At 41.7% G+C, this 26,276-nt stretch overlaps 1 protein-coding gene across 1 annotated transcript; it reads right to left on the bottom strand.

The window, feature by feature from the left end:
• Positions 1 to 8,861: 8,861 nt before the first annotated feature.
• Positions 8,862 to 10,403, bottom strand: ANKRD34B (ankyrin repeat domain 34B). Its single transcript, XM_049866755.1, has one exon. The coding sequence runs from the start codon at positions 10,401 to 10,403 to the stop codon at positions 8,862 to 8,864; it is 1,542 nt and encodes a 513-aa protein (XP_049722712.1).
• Positions 10,404 to 26,276: the final 15,873 nt, after the last annotated feature.

A 26,276-nucleotide genomic window follows, 5' to 3' on the forward strand; every position in this document is an offset into this window, starting at 1 on the left:
AAATAAGGTGAATATCAAAAACAAGCTGAACAAAAGAAACAGACACAAAAGAGTGCGTACTGTATGATTATATTTGTATGAGGTTCAAGAATAGGCAAAACTGAAGTCCTCGATGTACAAGAATGCAATAGAACACTATGCAGGCACTGAAAATCTACCTTTATTAACACGAAAAGATGTTACCACATTGTTGCAAGTTGTAGAAGGGCATATATGGTATAATACTGTTCATATAAAACTATGTATTCATGTGCATTTGTGTGCATAGGAAAATGTTTGGCAAGAGGTTCACATGCAAAAAATAAGTAAATGACTGTTGTTAGCTGCCAACAAGTTGGCCGCCTGACCCTCAGCAATCCCGTGCACAACAGGGTTGTGATGCACAGTGCACAATGTTGTGATCCATAGGGTTTTCATTTGCTGATTTCTCAGAAATAGATAGCCAGGCCTTTCTTCTTAGTCTGGAAGCTCTGCTGAAACCTGTTCAGCATCATAGCAACACACAAGAAGTAAATGGTTAGGTACCACCTATTTTTTTTCCCCCATTCCAGGTTCTCACTTCTGATGTATTGATGTTGAGATCCCATTGCATCAGAGGGCTATTTCTCAAGACTGGCAGAACAGTACTAGCTCTAGAAGATACTTTAATATAAGACCCAATTGTTAAAAAATTCATAGGTTTTAAAAAAAAGCTCAGTAGCTTGTGGCCCTCTAAGAGTGAATTAATTGCTAATTATCCAGATACGTACCCACTTATCCAGTGGGAAATTGTTAGAAGTAATTGGGCTAGGTTGTTTGCTTGTTTGTTGCATCTGGGGTCTTGTGAGTTTTTTTTTTTTTTTTTCCTATGATTAAAAAACTTAATTGCCTAGTTTTTAGAGGCCACTGACATATCTGACTATACAGAATATATAGAAAAATGCTCTATACTTTGGAATTTAAGATGCAAGCCTACCTAGTAAGAGCCTAAAACCTAGTTATGGAGCAATCATAAATTCATGAAACAATGGATGGAAAACAGACAATTGAGTGTTAAAAAGAAATACGAAGATAGTAGTGCTAAAGAAATTATGTAGAAAATGGGAGTATAATGAATAAATGAACCCAAGAAGAGCTGATGACCAGGTCTTAGAAGAAGCAGGGTGGGATCCATGGGAACTCAGCAGCAGATAGGTGCTTAGAGTCTTTGCTCTAGAGCTCCACATCAACATGACTCATTTACTCTTTACTATAATTGCTTTTCTTCTGTGTACCCACCAGTCTTTGGGTCAGGGACCACGATTTGTCCAGTTACCTAAGTCTTTGGTGAGGAAGTCACGTGACAATACTTCAGGGCTCAGAAGGAACAGTGGGGGGAGGCATCTGATTGATGTCTGCTGTGCTGGGGCTGTGCAAATAATTAAAAAGTTGTTCCTGCCTCAGAAAGCTTACAGTCAATTAGAGGGAGAGAGACCTGTGAAAGGTAAGTGAACATTTGCTAGGACTTCTTTGATAGAACTACATGGGCTGTGGTGACAGCCCCAGAGAGAAAGCAGTCTGTTCTAATTGGGAGAGAGGACTTGAGCGGCACCTTTTTTTTTTTTTTTTTTTAACTGAACTTTAGATCAAGGTTTACAGAACGAAGTAGTTTCTCATCAAACAGTTAGTCCACACATTATTGTCTGACATTGGTTAACAACCCCATGACATGTGAATATTCTCCCTTCTCAACCCTGGGTTCCCTATTACCAGCTTTCCTGTTCCCTCCTGCCTTCCAGTCCCTGCCCCAGGGCTGGTGCTTTGTTCCATCGGCCTGTTCAATCTTTGGCTGAAGGGTGAACCTCAAGAGTGACCTTATTACTGAGTTGAAAGGGTGACCGGGGGCCATACTCTCAGGGTTTCTCTAGTCTCTGTCAGGCCAGCAAGTCTGGTCTTTCTTTTTGAGTTAGAATTTTGTTCTACATTTTTCTTCAGTTGAACTGCATCTTGAAAGACCAATAGTTATTCACCAGATAGACTTAAGAGGGGGAAGGGCCTTTCAGACAAAGCGAGGAGCAAAGGAACACTAAGTGGGAAAGAGCCTAATGTGACCTGCTCAAAAAGTGTGTAGGGGACACCACACAATGAGGCTGCAGATTTAGGCCGGGACCAGATGTATTTTCCAAGCACTACAAAAGTATACTTAAGATGTTTTTGAATCAAAAGGACTGTATAAAATAACCCATTTGAAACTTTGCATAGACGAGTATTAATTATAACTATTATTTTTCCAATTCATCAAATAAATTAATGCTTTCTAATTTTCTAAAATCCGTTATCCTCACATTTATGATAATGATGATGAAAAGAAACAGTAGAATTTTGGAGTGTATACTCTAAGGCAGGCACTGTTCTAAGAGTCTGTGACAATGCTGATGTCACTGATGAAGACACTGTCTTCTGGTACTTCTCCCAAAGCTGAATCCTCGAGGTGCCAAAGCAGCTCTTGCAAAATGGGACCCTCTGTACGTCGACCAGACAGACTGCCTTCGCACAGAGATGGGGGACAAGCCCCTCCGTCCAGCCTCTTTTTCACCCTGTAGCCATGCTTGTGCCTCTGGTTTTCCAAGTCCATCCCACTAGCAACTCCTTCAGCTTCTACTGCAGGCCCTCTATACGTAGGGCTGTCTGCATACCTGAGACAGACACCTTGCTGTGTTTCCCATCTCAGTCGCTATTCCAGGTTTCTGTAAAACTGCTTCTTCTTCCTCCTTCACTGAAACAAACGAGTCCCTCAACAATAAACTAGAAGCCCTCTCCCTCAGTTTATCAAACACAGTTAGCTGGGACCATCCCTCTCACTCTCACTATACTAAGTTGCACACCCTCCCTCTGAGCTTGACTAGTGTCCTGTGACAGCACTAAGATACACTACGTTAATAAACTATTTTAAAACTGTTTTTATCACCCAGCCGCAGATGGTAAACAATGTTTTGGTAATCCAGAAAAGTAGTTTACTTCTCCCTAAAGAAGAAAATTGTCATTTATCAGTTTTTGTTCTAATAATAATTATCTTATTTCTGGGCCTTTCCATTTTGATCTGACTGATATTATTTTAGTCAGAAACCTTTTGGATGCAATAATAGAAACTCACTCAGATTAATTCAAATAAAGGAGGCTAGGAAGGAGGTTATTGTAAGGATACGTATCTCAGAAAATTTAGAGACAATACGAACATGTAGGTTCAGGAAAGGCAAGAACTAGGACAGATGCGGGGTCCTCATCAGTTGGAGTTACTTGAGTTCTTCATCATTAGCAAAATCTTATTACTGAGAGAGGACTCTCTTGGCTCATTCCACTTTATGGCTTCATTCCCTTGGGTCAGTTATCCATCCTTGGTCCAGTCATCTAGCTGTAAGGGGAGTGGAAAGGCCAATGGAATTGTATGCTACACTAGGCTCCCCCTTCCACCAGCTGTGGACGGGAACAGATACTTAAAAAAGTATCTGCTGGTGTGACTCACACCTTCATTCCTGATGAATTAAGGCTTTGTTGGCCCTATTTGTGTGGGATTGTAATAATCTACATTTACTAAAAAAAAATACTGCCCATGATAATACAAGGGGGTACCCCAGTGAGTTCCTCAGATTCTACCCATATTCCTTTTAGCTTCTATTTTATAGGAAAAGTTCTGAGAATCACTCTAACCAACATCATGACCCCCTTTTATCCTGTGAACAGCCTGGTATGACCAGGTAGTTATCTCAGCTTTCAAACTATCAAACTGCTATTGTTTCCTTGGTGGAGGTGTTCTTCCCTTAGAAGCCATATTCTTCATACCGATAGGACCAAAGTTACAGGAATAGGATAGCTCTTTTTGCAATTAATAAGGAGATCCTTTTCAAAATGTTTTTCTTAGCAATCAAAATTTAAGTTTGTGCCACTATAATCAACACTTAATGAACTTGAAAACAAAGCCAAGAAGTAGTGTGGATGATTGAAATCCAAAAATATAATTTTAGTCATTAGTTTCCAACTTTTCCCACTGAATCTAGAACTGTTATTAAGGACTATCTGAAAGATGTATAGAATTGGGCAAATCTGTTGCAAAGGACCTCTTTAAAGTGTTGAAAAGCAAAGATGTCACCTTGAAGACTGAGGTACACCTGACCCAAGCCATGGTATTTTCAATTGCATCATATGCATGTGAAAGTTGGACAATGAATAAGGAAGACTGAAGAATTGACCCCTTTGAATTGCGGTGTTGATGAAGAATATTGAATTTACCATGGATTGCCAAAAGAATGAACAAATCTGTCTTGGAAGAAGTACAACCAGAATGCTCCTTAGAAGCAAGGATGGCAAGACTGCATCTTACATATTTTGGACATGTTGTCAGGAGGGATCAGTCCCTGGAGAAGGACATCATGCTCAAGCATAACGATTGTGAGGATGGCACAGGACCGGGCAGTATTTCATTCTGTGGTACACAGGGTTGCTATGAGTTGGAACCAACTCTATGGCACCTAATAACAACAACATCTGAAAGAATCTTCTAATTGGAAACAACCTTAAAATTATTCAGTAAAAGGAATCTCTCTTGTTAAATCCCTGACCTATATCTATTCTCTGCTTATTTCCAGAAATGGTGGTTCATGCCTTCCTGGGACAGACTATTCTATTCCATTGGCAGAAAGCTCTAGTAACTAAGAGAGATTTGGAATCTTTGTAACTTCAATTTTCTTGTCCTGGTTTATCTTTATTTGGAAGATTGTGGACTAAGTCATGGTATCAGCCCTTTCAGTATTTAAGACCAGCTGTTTCATCTCAGTTGAGTCTCTTCCCATTTCCAGGCTAAACAACACTTTTCTTTCACCTGTTTTTAATTCTTTTTCCCAGACTATTTATCATCCTTTTTAGCTTCTTATACATATATACTTTAATTTAAAATGGGATCCTTAGGTAAAAGTAATATTTCAAACATGATCTACTAGTACTAAAATACTCTAGTACCCAAACCCACTGCCGTCGAGTCGATTTCAGTTTCCAAAATAAATAATAAGTAATACAAAATAAATAAAAAATAACAAATAAATACTCTAGTAGACACTGATTAGACACTGATAAAACTTTTAATCAAATTGTCTCAAAGTCTTAGCCCTGTTAACAGTCCCAAGAAACTTGGATTATATTACACTTGTAACTAAAACTGTCAGATTTTTTTTCTCATAAGTTGTTAATCATCTTTATCTTCTGCAACTAATTTTCAAACCTAAGTGTAGAATATTCATGGTTATTAAACTTTAGCTTACTGGTTTTGATCTAGTGTTTTCAGCTAGTTGAGATTCTTTTAGATTGTCATTATTTGTTGTTTTGCTATTCTGCCCATTTTTTCCCTCACTGGCCTTCCATTTCATGAATTGTAGATGTTCAAAAAATTATACAGAGACAGCATGTCACCTTGGGAAGGCCAGTGGGCAGCTCCAGTTTTAGTGAATTTGTCATAATCCATGACCTGGTCCTCTTGGAGACCTAGAAATGTGATGTAAAGAATATTGGCACCAAGCAAGCCTCTATAAGCTCAAACACTAATTTACTAAGAATTATAACCTTCATTTGGACTGTGCCTTCTCATCAACTGGACAAGATTATTCTCTCCTCTAAGTAGGATATATGGGAAACAAATTATTAGAAGTTTGCATACCTGTTGCTGTCGAGTCAATTCTGACTCATAGCAACGCTATTAGACAGGAGCACCTGGTGAATTCGAACTGCCGACCTTTTGGTTAGCAGTCAAGCTCTTAACCACTGGCACACCAGGGCTCCAGAAGTCTACATAAAGTGAGCATTTAATCATAATAAGGGTAGTTAGCTTTATCATTTGAAATTTTAAAATGTTCAGGTACTGGATGCCAGATGGGAGCATCTCCACCAAGAAATATGCTCAACAGGTGTTCACCACCTTCCCTAGGCACTGCTTGGATGGATACCATCAACATTTGTCTCAGTAACTGATGTCCTACGTCCTCCACAAAATTACTCCTGCCATGATTCGGTATTAGCTGTATTCTTTGGAATCCTAGCTGCAAGTAATTAGGATGTTAACTGTAAAACTAATAAATGTAGTGGCATCATACTTTAAAGCTTTAAAATATAACTTTAAGATATATTTTAAATATGTATACATACATAGGCATATGTGATGGAGACATTGGTGTTTCAGTGATAGAATTCTTCTTGCCTTCTGTGCGCCTCGTGTGCAGCCATCACCTGTCAGAGGAGGTTTGTGTTTGCTATGATGCTGAACGTATCTTTGAGCAGAGTCACCAGACTAAGACAGACTAGGAAGAAAGGCCTAGCAATTTACTTCCAAAAATCAGTTAATGAAAGCCCTGTGGATCACAACGGTCCTATCCACAAATGATCATGGGGATTGTGCAGGACTGGGCAGCATTTCATTGCATTGTGCACGGGGTTGCCATGAGTCGGGGGGCTGATTCAATGGCAGCTAACAACACCACACGTACGTGACTCCTTGTTGCAAACATCTAGGTCTCACCCTTGGGATTCCAGTGATACCTTCACTTAATGGAATGCAAATTCCCATGGCAAGGTTTTACATACCTGTTCAAACAACTCAGTCCATAAAAAGTTCTTAGAGTTGCTAGCAGGTTCAAAATTCTTCCAAATATGGCCCCAAAAGTTTTAATCCTATTATCTTTTTCATGTTGGGATGAGAAGGGCAACAAAAGTTATTTTTCCGTAGTTTGCTATTTACTCAAATGTAGCAAATTTCTCTGGAGATTATGTAGAAATATTTACCACCAGTATTTAAAAGATAAATAAAAATCAGTAATAACAAAATGACATTTTAAATCTTTATTGATAATGATTTTGTTTATGAACTAATCTACTTACATATTCTTCCAAACTGTACCCTTAGAACTTATAACCAAGCACTTTTCTCAATGTCAAAACCTACAAAAAAAGGTTAGCTACCTATAAACGTCGGGTACAATTCTAAGTTCTGAAACAAAAAATATTTCTAACATACTTAATATCAATCTTAAAAACATTAAATGGAAAAACCTGCTATTTTAAAAAATAAAATCCACAAGAAATTAAATAATTACTACGTACATTAAAATTACAACTTGTTTACACTGAATTACTAAGAAAAGTTATCTCGTTATTTTGTTAGGATCTCCTCTACCAGTAGAAGGCAAGAAAATAAGGCTGTATATGACAATCATCAAATTAATATACTTGGGTTTTATACAGTTTCATTTGTTTTTTTGTTGTGATACTGCTAGATTGAAATATTCCTTTATAACATATTTTGAAATCACATAGTCATTTTATGATCTTTTTACTAGTAGTATGGTATTCATTCATTTTGTTAGAAATTATTCACAGGTCCTAAAATACTAGATTGAACTATCACATTAAGGAAATTATCCTTGCATATTCCTATTATGTGTCTAATAATTACTATCAGAAGTAAAAATATGTTATTTAATACCCATTGCTGTGGAGTTGATTCCAACCCAGAGCGACTCTTTAGGGTTTCCAAGGTGGGACATCTTTATGGAAGCAGACTGCCACATCTTTCTCCCATATTATTTAATACTGATCCAATATTTAATGCATTTTGTGATTAAGTTTCTACTGGCTTTTTAAATTTTAGCTAACCTAAACTAACCTAATAATCAGTTTTTTCTTTTTTAAACTAAGGAAATGTTTTAAGCTAACCTAATCGGTTTTTCTTTTTTTAAATGAAGCAAATATTTAGTTTCTATTCATAATAAATCTCAAACTTTTTTTGTCGTCATTGCCTTTGGAAAGATATGAATTAAGTAAAGAGAAATGCTTTTTAACTTTTGTATTTTCTTGTTACCCAGTGCCGTCGAGTCGATTCCGACTCATAGCGACCCTATAGGACAGAGTAGAACTGCCTGTTAGTGCGAAGCTATTGATAGGCTTCTATAAGTAATTAAAAGGATTAAAAGATATGGAGAAGAATCCCATAAAATAATATGATAGGTAACTTTGTTTAAAAAAACAAAACAAAAAGCAAAGCAAAAAACAGCACACAAACACAGCAGAACTCAGCATAAAGATTTTGACTAGCTTGTAGAGTGCCCGCTTTACACTGACTAAGCTGAGGACAGAAACCCTGGTGGTGTAGTGGTTAAGAGTGGTTAAGAGCTATGGCTGTTAACCAAAAGGTTAACCAGGCGCTCCTTAGAAACCCTACAGAGCACTTCTACTCTGTCCTATAGGGTCGCTATGAGTTGGAATTGACTTGATGGCAACGGGTTTTTTTTTTTTTTTTTAAGCTGAGGACATGAATATTAGCTGCCTACTCTACCATAATGGTTGACCTTTCTCATTGTAATTAGCTTTTCAGGTATCTACAGTCAACACTTGTCGTCTGTCTTTGTAGCTTAGATCATAGGACATTTTATAGCTGCCCATGTTTTCTTTCATGCTTTTGGCATCATGGAAGATTACAACCTTATTTATTACTTGAACTATTAAAAATATTTATTGACTTGAACACAACGTTCAGAATATTTGGCAAATCTGAAAAAAAAAAAACTCCAACTTAGCTGGCTTTCTTCCTGTGCTGATTTTTACTTAAATGAAAAACTTGGACCACATGATGTCGTTAAATATTTGAAGTTTTGAGGAAAATAGTCGTCATTTTGTTTTGAGAGCATTCTCTTAGCAGCAACTATCTATTATTTCTGTCACCACAGTGCCTAGTACAATGCCCAGTATATTTTGAGCTCCCTAATGTGATGGACTAACCAATCGCAAGATTTAAAACAATGAAGTTTTAAGATTTCTGTTCTTCTCTAATACAGATATTTTAAGAAAATGTGTTTTCTGGCCCTCTCTTAAAAGTTGACCAATTGCTTAATTTGTTCAGTTTGTAATGACTGTCTCCTTAACAACATTTTTTTACTTTTGAACTCTTTAGGGAAGATAGGAACTGTCGGCATAAGCACTTTCTGACCACAAGAAAGAAGACTGGAAATCTTGTTGTTGACATTGATATCTGAGCTGGGAGGGTGAGGATTTACATTTAAGGGTGGCAGAAACCCTTGTCTGGTTTGCGTAATGCTATGATCTAAAGGGAAAGCTCCTGAACCACGTCTTTCTAAAACTGCATGATTTCTCCTGCTCAGGGGACCTGGGGGGATGTTCTCCAACAATTCTTTAGATCCTGACAACAAAGGAGATGGCGAGACGATCTTTTTCTTTCCTAAAAATGCTTTGCTGTCTTCTAAAGTTGTAGGGGTAAGACCAGCTGAGAGCTGAGAATCAGAGCTATAGTGATTTGCCCCTGAGTTTCTTTTTTGAACTATACTTCTTAAGGTGGAAGCAAATATTGTCTGGTTAGTATCTGGGTCCTGGTCAACAGGGATCTCAATGCCCTGCTGATTTCCTTCTGAAAATAATGGCTGATAATTTATTTCATCATATGACATCTTTCTTGAGCCAGCCTGATCAAAGGCTCTTAACAAATGCGCAGTGTCTTTTATATCAAGGCTTTGGTGCCTCGTGATGAATCGCTTGGAAAGTGCCAGCCCGTTCGTTTTGTAGGATAATTCTTCCTCTGGAGTAATATCCTGGAGCTCCTCTTGCAAGGAGGCCACTCTGTTCTGGTGCATTAAGGAGGGGGCGCTCTTGATCCAGGGTGGAGCTTGGGGCAGCTTGAGCCCATTACAGGCCAGAGTAGGCTTCCACATAGGGGAGCCTGGTTCCCGTGTGTCGTCACTACTTCCTGAGGACTCCAGATCTTTAAAGACAAAAGGAGTCATTTCTGTTTCAGAAGAATGTGGAAGTGGCGATGAGGCTGTGGTTATGTCTATTTCTGAAGGAGTAGCACAGGTGGCTAGGGAATGACTCCCATCTATATCTGCTGGAGGCATATTCAAGTACTGTTTGGTAGTGTGTCTCCCAGTGGCCGATTTCGCCATTGTTATGATAATTACCTCTTTCCCTTTTGCTTTGCAAGCACTGAGTAGAACTTTCAGGGTCTCTCTATCCTCTGAATTTATAGCATAAACAAGCGCGGAGTAACTAGAATGGTCTTGCAAGGTGAGGTCAGCCCCACTCTTTAGAAGTAAGGAAACAACTTCAGGACCAGCTTTTTCTAAGCAAGCGTGCATCAAAGCAGTTTTCCCAGATTTGTCCTGTATGTTGGGATCAGCATTGTTTTCTAACAGGTATTTCACCATCTTGGCTTTACTGACACCCTGGTGATCAACATGTTTGGTCTTACAAGCTATCATTAAAGGCGTTTCCCCGCGGTCATTGCTCTCGTTAATGTAGGCTCCACCTTCTAGCAAGAGTCTTGTAAGGCGAAGCCGGCTCTGATGGACTGCTTTGATCAGGGAATTCCCATCACTGGAGATCTCTGTACCCTTATCCATCTTCAAAAGTCAGAAATCAATAGCTGGTTACCAAAGAAGATGAAGACCAAAAGATTAACCAGAATCAACATCCCAACTTATACTCATTTTGCTATTCACAACTAATTTTTAAAATATGTATCACAGAAAAAGGACATAAATGAAATTATGTATTAATAAGTGCAGAGAAAATAACCCATTTGCCATCGAGTCGATTCCAACTCATAGTGATGCTATAGGACACAGGAGAACTGCCCCGTACAGTTTCCAAGGAGCGGCTGGTGGATTGGAACTGCCAACCTTTTGGTTAGCAGCCCAATGCTTCACCATGGCACCACCAGAGCTCTGCAGAGAACACAGTGACTTGTAAAATAAATTTTACAATAGCAACATCCTTTAGGGAATTATTAACTAAAATCTATTGTCAAAATCTTCATTGAATACTTATGGTATAACACTAACATAACCCCTAAATCCCACATTAGTTAAACAACAACCCATTTATTTTCTATTCATGAAAAATATTTTGAATATTAATAATATTTAAAATAAAAATTTAACAAAAAGCCAAAATTCTGTGTAATTGCAACTGAATCAATTAAAATACAACATGTTTATGGTAACTTAATACAAAAACTTTTAAATACTGAATTACTTAAATGTGCTCTTCAATTAAATAATACAATTAATATCTAGATTTTCAATTTGAGGGGCATTTCTGTTTTTCTTTTAAAGGATTAAAAATTCTTTGGACTAGGTGCCATTGAGTCAATTCCAACGTACAGCAATGCTATATGACAGAGTAGAACTGCCCCAAAGGGTTTTCTAGGCTATAATCTTTACAGAAGCTGACTGCCACATCTTTCTCCCGCAGAGTGGCTAGTGGGTTTGAACCACTGACCTTTCGGTTAGCAGCCGAGTGCTTTAACTACTGTATCACCAGGTCTCCTGAAGAGTTATGTTAGGACATTTTACAACATAATTCAGTTCTTGTGGTATTATCAATCGTATTTATGCCTAGACTTTCAAATGGAGTTTCAACTAATAAACTGCTGGTAGCCAATTTTCAAAACAATATACTTTTTGATTCTACTTAGTATCTTTCAAAAAGCAGCAACTCAATATATCCATACATAAATATAATGAAAGTGAATGCCTAGATTTCAGGTCTGTCCTGCACAATGTTCTAAAACAGCAAATTCAGAACCAGACGTACCTGCAGCACGAACTTAAAGAGGAGCTTATCCAGGGAAATATTAGGATTGGTTGACAGCCTGGGTTCCGATTCAGAAATCAAATCTGAATGCAATGCATCTGAAAAGAGCTCTTGTGAGAAAGTGGTAACTAAACAAAAGAAACCTTTTAGCATTTTTCTTACACAAATGCAATTAATATAGCAAAGAAATTTAGAAAAATGACCTGGAATATATTAACAAATATAGAAACCACTTAGTAACTACAATTAAAGAAAAGATATAGTATCAATCTTAAAAAGAACTTTTGACCCAAAGTAGCATTTGAAAAACAGATATTCAAATGAAAACATATAACCAGATTTCAATGTTACACTCTCATTGATTCTAGTATTTGGGTCAATCTTGCTTTACCAAAAAAGGAAAAGTCTTATAAGAATATTCTTGGAGAGACTTTCAACTTTACACCTAGCCCCATGTAATGGACTTTCTCCACAGTGCTAAACCAGCTTCTCTCTCACTAAGGTTGGTGCCAGGAAGTACTGGGAGAAGAAGGGGAACTGGTAGTGTACTGCCCTCCATGGTCCCATTTTATAACTGAACTATTAAATTACGAGATGGTCCCATTGCAGGTCCTGTGGGTTCTAGGGCCCAAGAGAAGCTGGGCAATGATACCAGTTAGCTGTCTAATCTATCTGCCATGTGAATGTGGGCAAACCTCCCCACTGAGTACTGGAGAATTGTTATCAAAAACAACTCCAGAACGTATACTCTTGTTCATTAAAGAATTCCAGAGCCTGTTGGGTTGCTTACCTTTCAAATTGTTCACATTTAGTAGAGAAATTTTGAAATTGTCTAAACATTAAAAATTTCAGAGAAAAAACGTGTCAGGTAGTTTCTTCAAATTAATACGTTTGGTTTTTTAGTGCCTCGTTTTGTAACCAGGACCTTGTGGGACTAACCTCCTTGTCTTTACGCCTAAGTTTCTGCCCTTCATCTTCTTTCAACTGGTTCTTTTATTTTGCCTCATACATTTGCACATTAAGAATGGTGATATTTAAGTTTGGCTTATTTACTTTTCATAGAGATAAGCCCTATCTTTCATGAAGACCGTTTCTCTTGCCTAGAATTGTCCTAGTTCAAGAATATTTCTTCCTCCTGTCTCCTTCTGTGAAAGATCCCAAGAGAGCCCCCAATGCTGATATTATAGTAACACCCAGTCAAACCTTTTGTTATACCTAGCTTATCAATGATTCCTGAGTTCAGGCATACCGTCCAAATATAACTGTTCAACTGGAGAGAGTCCAGGAAACAGAACCAGAGTTTAATCCTGACTCCTCACACACAGCGAGTAAGCAGGGGAAATTTTTTTTTCCCCTGCTTACTCGCTGTGTGTCCTGTCAAGTCTCTCGGTCTCTCTGAGCCTTGGTTTCCTCATCTGTGGAATGACAATCACATAACACCTCTCCCACAGGCATGTAATAATGAAATGATACCATGTTTAGAAATGTACTTTCTTGTTGTACCTTCCTACCCACTGCATTCTTCTCTTTTATAGTTTTATCTCAGAATTTTAGCCTCCTTTTATTTTTATTATGTCTCTAGTTCACAGCCTGTTTAAATAACAGATGAAATACTGAAAATGTTGTTGGTTTAGGATCTTTTAAAAGTAATTTTGTAAATATAAAGGGAATCTAATAAGCAAAGAATATATTTTTTCCTTTATTTATTGTGCTTTAAATGAAAGTTTACAAATCAAGTCAGTCTTTCATACAAAGTTATACACACCTTGCTATGTATTCTTAGCTGCTCTCCCCCTAATGAGACTGCACACTCCTCCTCTCCACCCTGTATTCCCCGTGTCCATTCAACCAGCTCCTGTACCCCTCTGCCTTCTCATCTCCCCTCCAGACAGGAGCTGCCCACATAGTCTCATGTGTTTCCTTGATCCAAGAAGCTCACACCTCATCAGGATCATTTTCTATCCCATAGTCCAGTCTAATCCCTGTCTGAAGAGTTGGCTTCGGGAATGGGTCCAGTCTTAGAGGGTCTGGGGGGCATGACCCCTGGGGTCCATCTAGTCTCAGATCATTAAGTCTGGTAAAGAACATATCCTTGAAGTGCACTTTCCTTACAATTTCCGAATACTATAACTTCAATATTCCTATAAGCTATTAATTATTAAACTCCAGATAAACTATTTTTTTTTATTTTAAAATTAGAATGTCCTTAACATCACTTTCAATTCATCATGGTATACTTACCATACTCCTTTAGTGCCTCTCTGTACTCCCAGAACCCCATTAAAATCAGTTATTAAAAAAAAAAAAAGATGTATGTTCTCAAGAATAAAGAAAATTGGAGGAGAGATAGCAACAGATGAGCAATTTCAAACAAGTTCTGGAAACAGATGGGGATGATGGCAAAGCAGAGGAGGCTGCAGCATGGAGTGGTGGTAGAGGTGGGCCCCAGGAGAAGGGAGTTGGCTGACCTGCAGAACCTGTAAGCTTAGGATTTGGTGGCCTTAAGTACCACAGAAAGTGGCAATGAGGCATGGGGCTGAAAACAAGAAAATGGATGTGGACAGTACACTGGGTGCCCAGGTACTTTACTCCACTCCAAGTGGCAGGACAACCACTTTCCTAGGCAAGAAAACAAGACTCATTCTCTGAACAAATTGACCATGAAAGGCTCCAAACTTGAGGGGTGGTGTGCTGAAAATAGGGATAAAGTGAGAATCTACATGCTGAATGGTTGGAACCCCAGGCACTAAAGGAACCCCAGGCCCTTGTCCTGCTACTGCGAGACTGGAAGCCTGGTATATGTCTCTACGCTCAACACAGGCAGTAAATGTGATGCCTTTCTAGAGAAACTTGGCCAAAAGAAAAAGCTTACAGACACTGACAGTGGGGGTCCTCCAACAACCAGCCAGGCCTCTGTCCAGTCATCCTATAATGATTCCCACCAAGGAACAAGCTCTGCCCAGACTTTCCCATCAGCCCCTCAGTACTTCACACAGCCAAGAATCACCTCAGTGTGAAAAAACCCTAAACCAAACAAACAGAATAAGAAACTCAGAGAAAACAGATGATGCAAATAAAAATATTTAAAATTAATTTCCTCAAAAAGATATTGAATCTACGAAACAAGAATAGGATACTATGAAAAGGGCAGTATTAAAGAATGAAAAAGAACTCCTAGAAATTTAAAATATAGTCTTATGGATTGAATTGTGCCCCCCAAAAATGTGTGTCAATTTGGCTAGGCCAAGATTCTCAGTATTGTGTGGTTGTCCTCCATTTTGTGATCTGATGTAATTACCCTATGTGTTGTAACCTCTATGATGTTAATGAGGCAGGATTTGAGACATTATGTTAATGAGGCAGGACTCAATTTACAGGATTAGGTTGTATCTTGATTCAATTTCTTTTGAGATATAAGAGAAGCAAACAGAGAGGAGGGACCTCCTACCACAAAGAAAGAAGAGCCAGGAGTAGAATGTGTCCTTTGGACCTGGAGTCCCTCACTGAGAAGCTCCTAGCCACAGGGGAAGATTGATGACAAGGACCTTCCCCCAGAACTGATGGAGAAAAAGCCTTCCCCTGGAGCTGGCACCCTGAATTTGGACTTCTAGTTTCCTATATTGTAAGGGAATAGGTTTCTGTTTGTTAAAGCCATTCGCTTGCGGTATTTCTGTTATAGCAGCACTAGATAACTAAGACATATAGTAACATAAATTAATCATTCTGAAGAAAGGCTAGAAGACAAAGGTAAAGTGGTCAGAAGGTGGAACAGAAAGGCAGAGACTGAAAACAGAAGAAAAATGTAACATTTAAAGAGCATCAAAATAATGTCGTTCTAGAAAAACAAAACCATGAAAATGGAAGAAATGATTAGAGAAATAATGAAAAGAAAATTTCCTAGGTCTTAAATACGGATTTAAAGGACCCCTGAGTGCTCAGCTCAATGAATGGAAGAAAGTTCATACCAAGTGTGATAGGCAGAATAATAGCCCCCTAGTTTTTTGTTTTTTTTTTTTTTTTAGGAGCCCTGGTGGCACAGAGGATAAGCACTTATCTGCTAATCAAAAGGCTGGCAGTTCGAACCCACTAGCCACTCAACAGGAGAAATATGTGGCAGTCTGCTGTAAAGATTTACAGCCTTGGAAACCCTATGGGGCAGTTCTACTCTATCCTATAGGATCGCTATGAGTTGGAATCGATTCGGCAGCAACAGGTTAGGTCCTGTAGTGGGGCAGTGGTTAAGTGCTTGACGGCTAACTGAAAGGTCAGCGCAGGGGCGGATTAACCAGTACGCAAGGTGCTGATGCGGTCAAAACAGGTGAAATTGTGTACTAAAGCTTAGTAGATAAGCATAAATAAGCCCGTGGATACCTTGGTTATTGGGTAATCCGTCCCTGGGTTGGTGGTTTGAACCCACCAGCCACTCTGTGGGAGATAGATGTGGCAGTCTGCTTCTGTAAAGATTACAGCCTTAGAAACCTTATGAAGCAGCTCTGCTCTGTCCTATACAATCACTATGAGTCAGAATTGGGTTTTTTGTTTTTTTAAAGATGTTCACATACTAATTCCTGGAACCTGTGAATATGTTAACTTGGCTAAGGGATTTGCAGATGTAATTAAGATCTTGAGATGGGGATGTTAGCCTGGATTATCCCAGTGAGTCCAACATAATCACAGGGTCCTTATAAGAGGGAAGCAGGAAAGTCCGAGTCAGAGAAGGCAATAGGACCGTGGAAGCAGAGGTGACAGTGATGCAGGGCCATAAGCCAAGGCATGTGACAGCGTCTAGAAACTGGAAAAGACAAGGAAATGGGTTCTCCCCTAGAGCCTCCAGAAGGAATATTGCCCTGCCAACACCTTGATTTTAGTCCAGTTAAACTGATTTTGGACTTCTGATCTCCAGAGCTGGAAGATAATAAATTTGTGTTGTTTTAAGTTTGTTACAGCAACAATCAGAAACTAATACAGCACGGCGCAGCAATGTGAAAATTCAGGATACCAGGCAAAAGCTTCCAGTGAGGAAAAAAACAGGTCACATACAATGGTACGAGAATCAAACTGGCACCAGACTCTCAAAAGCAACACTTGAATGCAAGAGATAATGGGATATTACCTTAAAAATTCTAACTAATACCACGTTCAGCTGAGAATTCTATACCTAGCCAAACCATTAATCGTATATGAGAATTCAGTGAAGATACTTTCAGACGCAAAAGGCCTCCTGTGCAACCTCCTGTTGCAAGCTCCATCTCACTCTTGAAATTCTGCACAAACCAGATTCGACAAGAAATTTGTCAAACCTGCAATTAAGCTAGATCCAGATATAACAGTGCCCAAGAGGCTTCTCAAAAGTGGTTGATCTCACTTACTCAGAATTAAATATGGCAAAATAATTTCCCTTCTGTGTAACCTTTGTCGGGAAGCTACCAGAAGATATGCTTCGGGAAGTAAAGCAAGAAAGAATAAAACACGGAATTTGGTGAACATGGAAGTCCTGGAAGTCCCAGGAACGGCAGAACAGAGAGCTCTAGGGGGCGGGGGCCAGATGTATCTGAACCATCTGAGCACTTAAGAACAGGACTCTGTTTGTTTGATGTTGCATCCCCGGGAACTAGAACAGTGCCTAGCACACAGCAGGCACTCAGTGGTACTTCTTGAGTGAACAAATAAATGTGGAATATAATGCTGGTAGGCATTTGACAAAAATGATGAAGAATTGCGGAAGAAGTTCAGAACAGATACATAAAAAACTTGAACAGATGAACCATATCAGCAATCCTCACAGGAAGAATCAGAAGTTGCATATGTAAGGAAATATAATCACAGCACAATATCTGGCTCTGTAGCGGATAATAGTTTCATAGTCATATTAAGTAAACATTAATTTAAATTAAACTATGCTGGGCTAATCAGGAGAGAGGAAGGAGGAATTGTGAGAGAGAGCTAAACTTATGTACCATAACAGGAAGCCACTAAGTCATCTCTCAAAGTGATAAATCATACGATAGCCAGGAAGGCATATTTTTCAATAACATGGGAGTAAAAACCAGAAAAAAATATCTAAAAGAGATGGAGGAAGTTGCCTCTGGGAGTGGGACAGGGGTGTGGGAGGAAACAATAGGATCCAAGAGTGGTATTTATCCTCTTAGGCCTTTTAGTATAATTTGTATGTTTTTAAAAAACATGCCTGTTTCACTTTGATTAAAAAAAGTCATTTAAGCTTAAAACAAGGTAATATTCTTCATGTACAATAGGACAAGATTTATGTGTTGATTCCACTATATTAGCAGGGTTTGGTACATATTAAGTGCCCAATAAACAGGATGGATTACCCAATAAGCAAGGTACACATAGGCTTAATTGTGCTTACTCACTATTCTGAGGTGCACAAGTTCACCTGTTTTTCACCATAAACGCTGTGAAATTGTGCACTACAGATTAGTAAGTAAGCACAATTAAGCCCGTGCGTAACTTGCTTGCCGTAAGCCGGTGTTTACTGTGCTTACTGGTTAATCTGCCCCGCCAATAAATAATTCTAGAACGAATGAAACCCAAAATCCTAGAGGGAATTGCTGCCAAGCTGCATTTGAGACTCAAAATATTTAAACCTCCTTTTCTCTCATTTTCGAGGAAATAATTCTTCAACTTTGAAATCTAGGGAGAAAAAAATTCTTTGGTTTATTAGTCTTCTAGTTCCTTCCCTCTGGCTTCTTGACAGATTTCAAAATCCATGCAACAGGGTTTTGAACCTTGCTGAAAGATGGCAAGGAAATCTACTGGCCAGATGAGGTTGAAAGGTGGTAGGGAACTCTTACTCATCTAGCTGTGATATGTTATAAAGAGGAGAAGTGTGTCTGGGAGGATGAGAAGGTGAGATTATGGCCCAATGAATTAGGCTTTGGAAGACAATTATTCACTAGGATTAAAGGACAGAGAGAAAGTAATGACAAGTTGGAAACTCGGCAGATGAATATTTCTCAGCCTCAGCACTACTGACACTTTGGTCTCGATAAGTCTTTGCTGGGGGTACTGTCCTGTGCATTCGAGGATATTTAACAGCATTCCTGGCCTCTAGCACAATCCCCAGTTGTGACAACCCAAAACATCTTCAACCATTGCCAAATGTCCCCTGGAGGGCAAAATCGCTCCAGGTTTAGAAACACTGGACTAGACGACTATTGGAGAGTTTAGGTAAAATTTAAATGCGGTCAAAGAGAAGGTCGAGCCCTTTGGCACATAAGTGAAAGACCTGGAACCACAGAGAGCTATGTAAAAATTCTGTTAGTAAATCAGAAAGTGATTGGAAAAAGAAGTAAAAAGTGTTGGATCTTGGAATTATGACTCCCTATTTTTTTATTAAAAATATCTGTCGATAAAGGAAGCAATTCAAACCATAACTACACTCAGCCCTCCAAACACCCACTCTAAATGGAAATAGAAAGTTACCTGAAAACAGTATTCAAAATTTCATACTTCGCTTATGCCTCTTTTCTCCCTGGATGAGTTTTCTGTCAGCCAGCTGTCAGTTCCTACTGAAGGAAATCAGAGCTATTCAGAGTTATATAAACACCAATAATTTGTTTATCATTCCCTTACACACGTCTTTCCAATTTAGAGTCTAGATTTTAATTCCTTGTTAAGAAATCCCTATAGTATTTGTTCAGTCATATTTCACTGATTATGAGTTTGTAAGGGTGTCTGGATGGAGCCTTGGTGGTACAGTGGTTAAAGCGTTCAGCTGCTAACTGAAAGGTCTGAGGTTCGAACCTACCAGCTGCTCTGTGAGATAAAGATGTGGCAATCTGCTTCTGTTATGAATCAGAATCAACTGGATGGCAATGGGTTAAGGGTGTCTGGAGTGGATCCGGCATGCAGCAATCCTGGGTATGTCTGTTTGCAGGGTGGAGCCTACCTTGGAAAGAATGCTGGGGTTGGAAAGGCCTCAGCACTCACCTGGTCCAGCCTCCGTTTTGTGCGTATGAGGAGGGTGAGGCAGGAAAGGTAAGAGAACACCTCCAAAGTCATTCTTCTTACTAAACTGCTTGTCATGACTTAATTAGATGCTTCTGTGTCCTTTATTCTAATGCTTCTTGGATGACCAGTTTCCCACACACGTAGGGCTCTGTTTTGAGTGCCTGGTTTGTGTGGCATCTGACACAGCAGTGACAAATGAGCTGAGGTGCTTTAACAACTAGCTTGGCCTTTCCTGTAGCTTTTTCTCCCCATCTCACTCCACTCTCAGCTTTCCTTTCATTAGGAGAGAAAAGTGATTTCCTTCAGGCCTCTTATTCCATCTCTAAATAGGATTCATAGGAAACCCTGGTGGCGTAGTGGTTAAGTGCTACAGCTGCTAACCAAAGGGTCGGCAGTTCGAATACGCCAGGCGCTCCTTGGAAACTCTAGGGGGCAGTTCTACTCTGTCCTATAGGGCCGCTATGAGTCAGAATCGACTCCAGGGCACTAGGTTAAATAGGATTCATGCTCCTTCCCATAAAAGTTGTTGTCTGGCTATGGTGGGGGAAGGGAGCAAAGGGGAGGACCTTAACGAATGGGTTTGAAGCTCCAAATTCAGCCCCTCCCCCTTTCCCCTGTCCCTGTCCCTCTGCTGTCCCACAGGAGGGCCAGGAGTTGTGCGTGTCAGAGACCTGGATTCTGTGTCTTTCCAAGTTACCCACCTTTGGGAAGTCATTCCTCTCAGTCTCAGTTTCAGTTTCATCATCCTGAAAATGGTTATAATATCTACTTGACAGGACGATCCAAAGGGTTAAAAAAGCTAGTTATGCAATGCTCTTGCCACTTACGAATTCCATAAACATTAGTTTCAATTAATTCAATAAATGTTAGTTTCCAAACAGGTACTTGAGAATTCCTCTGGGCTGACAATGGGAGTCTAAGCTCCCCCTACTGATGGGTTCTCCATCTTTTGGATGTTTCCAAACATGCATCAGAATCACACAGGGAGCTTGTTAAAAAGAAGATTCCAGGCTCCACTCCTCGATATTCAATAGGGGGTGCGTTCTATGCACACTTAGAGAAAATCTGTGGCAAACTTAGTTGTAAACTCTTCATTTCTGGTACAGTCCCACTTCCTCTTTGCTATTCACCCGTGCCTCAGACTCAGCACTGAGCTGTCACCATCCCTGCCTCCAGTGGTTTGACACTTAACTTCCCTGCAGGAGCCAAGGACAGAGATGGCTGCCACAGACTAGAGAGAGGTAAAGGAAACCATCCCAGAGAAGAGTACAACCTTGAGCTAGAACGTGCCAAGGACTAAAGGCTTCCTAGCCTATCCTCCCCGGACCAATCTGAGAAAATCTGGAGTTCTGGTGGGCAGCCCAAGGCAAGGATGTCAAGGTCAGCTGCACCTGGCAAGAGGCAAGCCTGCTACTAGCAAAATGTGAGTCTCCTCCCTTAACAAGGAAAGGGGCAAGTCCAGAACAAAAGGTGCATCTGAGATTGTCCCAGGAAATGCAATGACTTGCCAGGAAGAGTGTTCTTCGCCGGCACCGGCTTGTAGGAAATATTTAGAAACTGCAGTAGCTAGGAACGTTTGCTGTTACCCACATATACCCAAAAAGGTCTGGTTGTTTTCTCCCAGTTGCTTCGGCTGCTCCCCAGGCCTCTGAGGCTGTGACCTGGGGTATTTACCACCCTCAGGTCTCTCAGCAGACCCCTCCTTTCAAAACACACAAACACGCAAACCCACACCTCCAAGCATCAGGGAGCCAAAGGTCATGGAATTTTCAAGCATTTGAGGATGCTGGCAGCGTCTCCACGGTCCCCGCCGGCTCGCAAATCGAGCTCGTTTCCTCAGTTTTTCCAGAGAGCGGGAGGGAGTGAGCACGAGGTGCTGTCGGAGAAGGGCAAAGGAAGGTGACTGGGGCGACAGCGCCGGGGCACCGATGGGGGCGGGGCGCGTATTTTGTCTCCTAGTCTCTGAGCTAGGGCAGGCAGCAGGCGGGCTGAGGTGATCGCCATCCCCGAAAGGGAGTTCTGCCCAGAGCCGCTGCGGAGCTGTCCCCACGCCGGCCACCCGCCCGGAGGTCGCGGGCCTCCTTTGGGAAATGTCGGGGCGAAGGGAGCAGTCATTGTCCCCACCCTGGGGCAGGGGCCCCTGTGCACCCAGACCCTATGGTAAGGGGTCCAGGATCCTGGTGCCAAGGCTGTGCGTGCCAGAGAGGTGCGGGGCGCAGAGCCAGGGCTGCCCGCTCTTGTGTTTCCCATTTCTCTAGCCAGCGGCTGCAAACGTTCCGCGGCCCCCAGCTCGCCCCTCTTGGTCCTCTCGCCGCCGAGCGGCCAGAGGCACCTGCGGAGACGCGCTCAGGTCCGACCCTCCGACGAGCGCGCTCCTGCGGCCGAGCGCGCGCTGCTTCCGCTGCGGCGCCCACCCGCGCCCGCGAGGCCCGCGCCTGGGATCCTCCCCGGCCCTTCGCGGCCGCGGGCCGTCTCCACTGCGCGCCCCTTGCCGCCAGGCCAAGAAGAAGGCGAAACCCGCATTAGAGCGAGGTCCAGGCTCGAGCCGCCGCAAAGCCGGAGCTGAGAAAGGGCGAGGATTAGAGGAGGCGTGGGAATGGGCTAGTGAAGCGCGCCTCGGGATGGTGGGGCACAGACTCTTAGAGACCCCTGTCCCGGGGGCCCTCGGTTGGGGCGGGGTCTCGCTTCCCGCGCTGCGCACTGCAGTGTCAGAGCGCGCGGGAGGTGCCGGCGCCAAAGGCCTGAGCGCACCGGGCAGGGCGCACGGAGGCCGTGCGGCCGCGGGCTTCGGACTATGCTCTCCGCCCCCTCCTCCAGGGTACCACCACGGAAAACCAAAGTTTCTCCAAGTGCAGCCAGCAGAAACGGCACTGCACACTGACCTGGGACGTGCTGTCGAGTTGTCAGCGGCACCTCCCGCCTCCCCGGCTCTGCTCCGACCCTCTGCAGCGGTGGCCCCAGGACGTCGTCCGGGCTGGGCTGTGCGCTCCGGCAGCTCCTGGGCGGCTCCAGACGCAGATCCCGGTAAGTGCCGCCCTGTCCCCCCCCTGTTCAGCGGAGAGCGGAGGGTGGAGGGCGCTGAGCCACTGAGCGGAGGAGCGGAGAAGCGGAGGCCGGGAGGCGCGGAGAAGCGGGGGCCGGGAGGCGCGCACCTCGCCAGACGCCCGGGCGGCGCGAAGCTCCGGATGGAGTGACGCGGCGCCTCGGAGCTGCGCGGCAGGTGGGGGCGGTGGAGCCTGTCCCGGCCCCGGGGACCAAACTCTTCTCTGAAGCGCCGCCTCTTGTCCTCAGAACTCCACCCCACCCCCGGCCCGACTCTGGCCCCTGCGTTTTGGACGTGGCGACTTCGCCCAGATCAGGGGCGATAGGATGTTCCCAGTGGTTCCCATTGCGAAAAAACAGTCACCCATACCTCACGGTTCCTGGTTTCCCCTACCCAAATCTGAACCCCTCCTCAAGTTCTGCTCCCCAGTGGTCCCGCTCTTCAACCCTGTACTCTCTTTCGGTAAATCCAGAGTTTCACATGAGATTGTCGTGTTAGTCGGAGAACGGTTCTTGTTTTTGTGCGCAAGTTTATAACTTTATTACACTATTATTAAAACATTAATATAACCCTTTAACAAAATTCCCCCAAATGCATCTGTGTTATCCTCAATTGAATAAGAAAGAGTAAAAGCAATGATTTTAACTCTTCATTTACCATGGAACACCTGGTGGAGAGACCATCACCTTTATTTCTTTCTTTCTTTTGGGTCCGATAATGCCAGTCAGAACTATTTCGTAGTTTTGAGTTCTTAAGAGGGGAAAGATTTATCTATGGGCAGACTTCCTTTATTTAGGAAAATAACTTGCTGAAATAGCATCCTTAGTAAACATATGCCAAGCAAGTGCACAGGACACTGTGGCTCAGAACTGGGCTCTAAGAAGCTAGACTCCTGGAGCTGGGTTGCCCTCTGCCCACATCCACTTGTTTGGGGAGATTGGAGGTTCATAGGGAGATATTGGAGATATTTGCATGAAGGCCTTTCCCGGATTCCTTTTTCTTTTAGTTTTTATTGATGTATACCCAAACTCATTGGTGTTCAGTCGTTCCAATTAATAGTGACTGTATAGGACAGAGTAGAACCGTCCCATAGGGTTTCAAAGGCTATGATCTTTACGGAAGCAGACTGCTGCATCTTTCTCTTATGAAGTGGCTGGTGAGTTTGAACCTCCAATCTGTTGGTTAGCAGCTGAGCACTTAACCACTGAGCCACCAGGGCTCCGTTTATTGATGTATAGTGTACATATAAAAGGTGTACATTTCACAAGTGTACAGCTCAATGATTTTGTACAGACGTGATCAAGATCAAGAAACAGAACATCACCAGTTCCCCAGAAACCCCCCTCATTCTCTCCCAGCAGTACTCTTCCCAGGAGGGGGTACCCATTGCTGTACAGTTGATTCCGACTCATAGTGACCATATGGGACAGAGTAGAACTGCCCCATAGGGTTTCCAAGACTGTAAACTTTACTGAAGCAGACTGTTAAATTTCTCCCACACAGTGGGAGGTTTAACCGCAGCCAAGCGCTTAACCACTGTGTCCCCAGGGTTCCATGGGTGGGTAGTGACTTCAGATAGCATAGTTTGTTTTTGCCCTTTATAGCAACTGAATTCATGCAGAATATACTGTTGTCTGGCATTATGTCTAAAAGATGCATCCATGTTACAGTGTGGCTGTAGTTCATTCTCTTTGGGGTAGCAATCATGCTGCTATGAACGTTAGAGTAGTTGCCTTTTGGTGAACGTATGTACACATTTATATTGGGTACCTACCTATGAGTGGAATTGTGAGTCATGAAGTAGGCATATGCTCGGTTTCTGTAGATATTGCCAGTTTTTCAAAGTGGATGATCCGATTTTTACTCCTACTGTATTAGTTTCCTATTGCTGCTTGTAACATAGTACCACAAATTTAGTGACTTAAAACAACATAAATTTATTATCTTATAGTTCTAGAGATCAGAAATCTAAAATACGCTTCAGATGGTTAAAATCAAGGTGTCAGCAAGGCTGTGTTCTGTCTGGAGGCTTTAGGGAAGAATTTGTTCCCTTGTATTTTCCAGCTTCTAGAGGTTGCCTGCGTTCCTTGGCTCATGGCCCCTTGTTCCATCTTCAGATCTCTCTCGCTTCTGCTCCCATTGTCACATCCTTCTTACCCTCTGTTTCCTTATCTTACTCTGACTCTTCTATTTCTCTCTTATAAAGACGCTTGTGATTACACTGGGCCCACCTGGATAAACAGGATAATCTCCCATTTCAAAATCCTTAATTTAAGCACATCGGCAAAGTTCATTTTACCATTTAGATAACACATTCACAGGTTCCGAGGATTAGGATGTGGACATCTGTGGGCAGCCATTATTCATTCTACTATACCTGCCAGCATGGTATAAGAACATGTTGGAATGTAGGGAGGCTAGACTGAAAAGAGGGGGACAATGAAGCCCTAAGATACAATTCATCTGGAAGGTCTAACCTGTTGACCTGGGTATTGTGCCAGGGCTGGGAGGCACAAGAGGGAGGCTAATGCTGGAACCTCCTCTAGCCACCACTATCCTGGTGCCACCAGTGCGTTTGGGGCAAGGGACTCCCATGTAGAAAATGAGAGTGCAGGCCTAATTGGGCCTGGGGGCACCCTGCTGAATGAAATGTTAGAGGGGAGACCCTCCTTTGTGGGATTCAGTAACAGCAAGACAACAGTGGTGAACAGAATCTCATCTTCCCTGTGGGAAAGGTCCTGGGATTAGCAGAGGAGAGTGGCCCCATGCCACCCAAGTTCTCTACGCAAATGTGCTTTATACCATAATTCATTTACTACCGGTTTAATTCAGCTCTTAAGACAGATGTGTGGTTAGTCTTTAATCTTTAATTACAAATCCTAATGTCATCATCATCACCATCATCATTTTATTAAAGGAAATAGAAACAAAGTTTGCAATGGAGACTGTTAAAGCAACTCAATGGAAACTGCAGAATACCCATAAAGTTCAGAAACTGGCAGCCTCAGGTACCTTAGAAGTAGAGGTGAAAAGGGAACTAAAATAAAAACTGGTTAAAAGTTGGTTTTACCCACAGCCAACATCATACTCAAGGAGCCCTGGTGGTGCAGTGATTAAGCACTTGGCGGCTAACTGAAAGGTCGGCAGTTTGAACCCACCAGCTGCTCCGTGGGAGAAAGATGTAGCAGTCTGCTTCTCTAAAAATTTACAGCCTTGGAATCCTGATGGGGCAGTTCTACTCTGTCCTATATGGTTGCTATGATTTAGAATCAGCTCAACGGGAACAGGTAATATACTCAATGGTGAAAAACTGAAAGCTTTCCTTTTAACATCAGGAACAATACAAGGACATTTGTTGTTACTGCTGTTATTAACATTCTACTGGGGGATTCAGATTGGAAGAGAAGAAGTAAAAGTACTGCTATTTGCTGATGGCATGATCTTCTATGTAAAATGTCCTAAAATTCTATATACTCTTAGAACTAATAAACAAATTCAGCAAGGTTGCGGAATACAAGATAGATATTAAAAATTGATTGTATTTCTGTACAATAGCAATAAATAACCTGGATATAATTAAGAAAACAATTCTATTTACAACAGCATAAAAATACTTAGAGATAAACTTAACAAAAGAAGTTTATAACTTATATTCTGAAAA

The sequence above is a fragment of the Elephas maximus genome, chromosome 2, assembly GCF_024166365.1.
Source record: "Elephas maximus indicus isolate mEleMax1 chromosome 2, mEleMax1 primary haplotype, whole genome shotgun sequence".
NCBI lineage: Eukaryota > Metazoa > Chordata > Mammalia > Proboscidea > Elephantidae > Elephas > Elephas maximus.

Bases quoted from the DNA above. Each gene is read 5' to 3' on its own strand.
- ANKRD34B (XM_049866755.1), bottom strand. From the start codon at position 10,403: ATGGATAAGGGTACAGAGATCTCCAGTGATGGGAATTCCCTGATCAAA.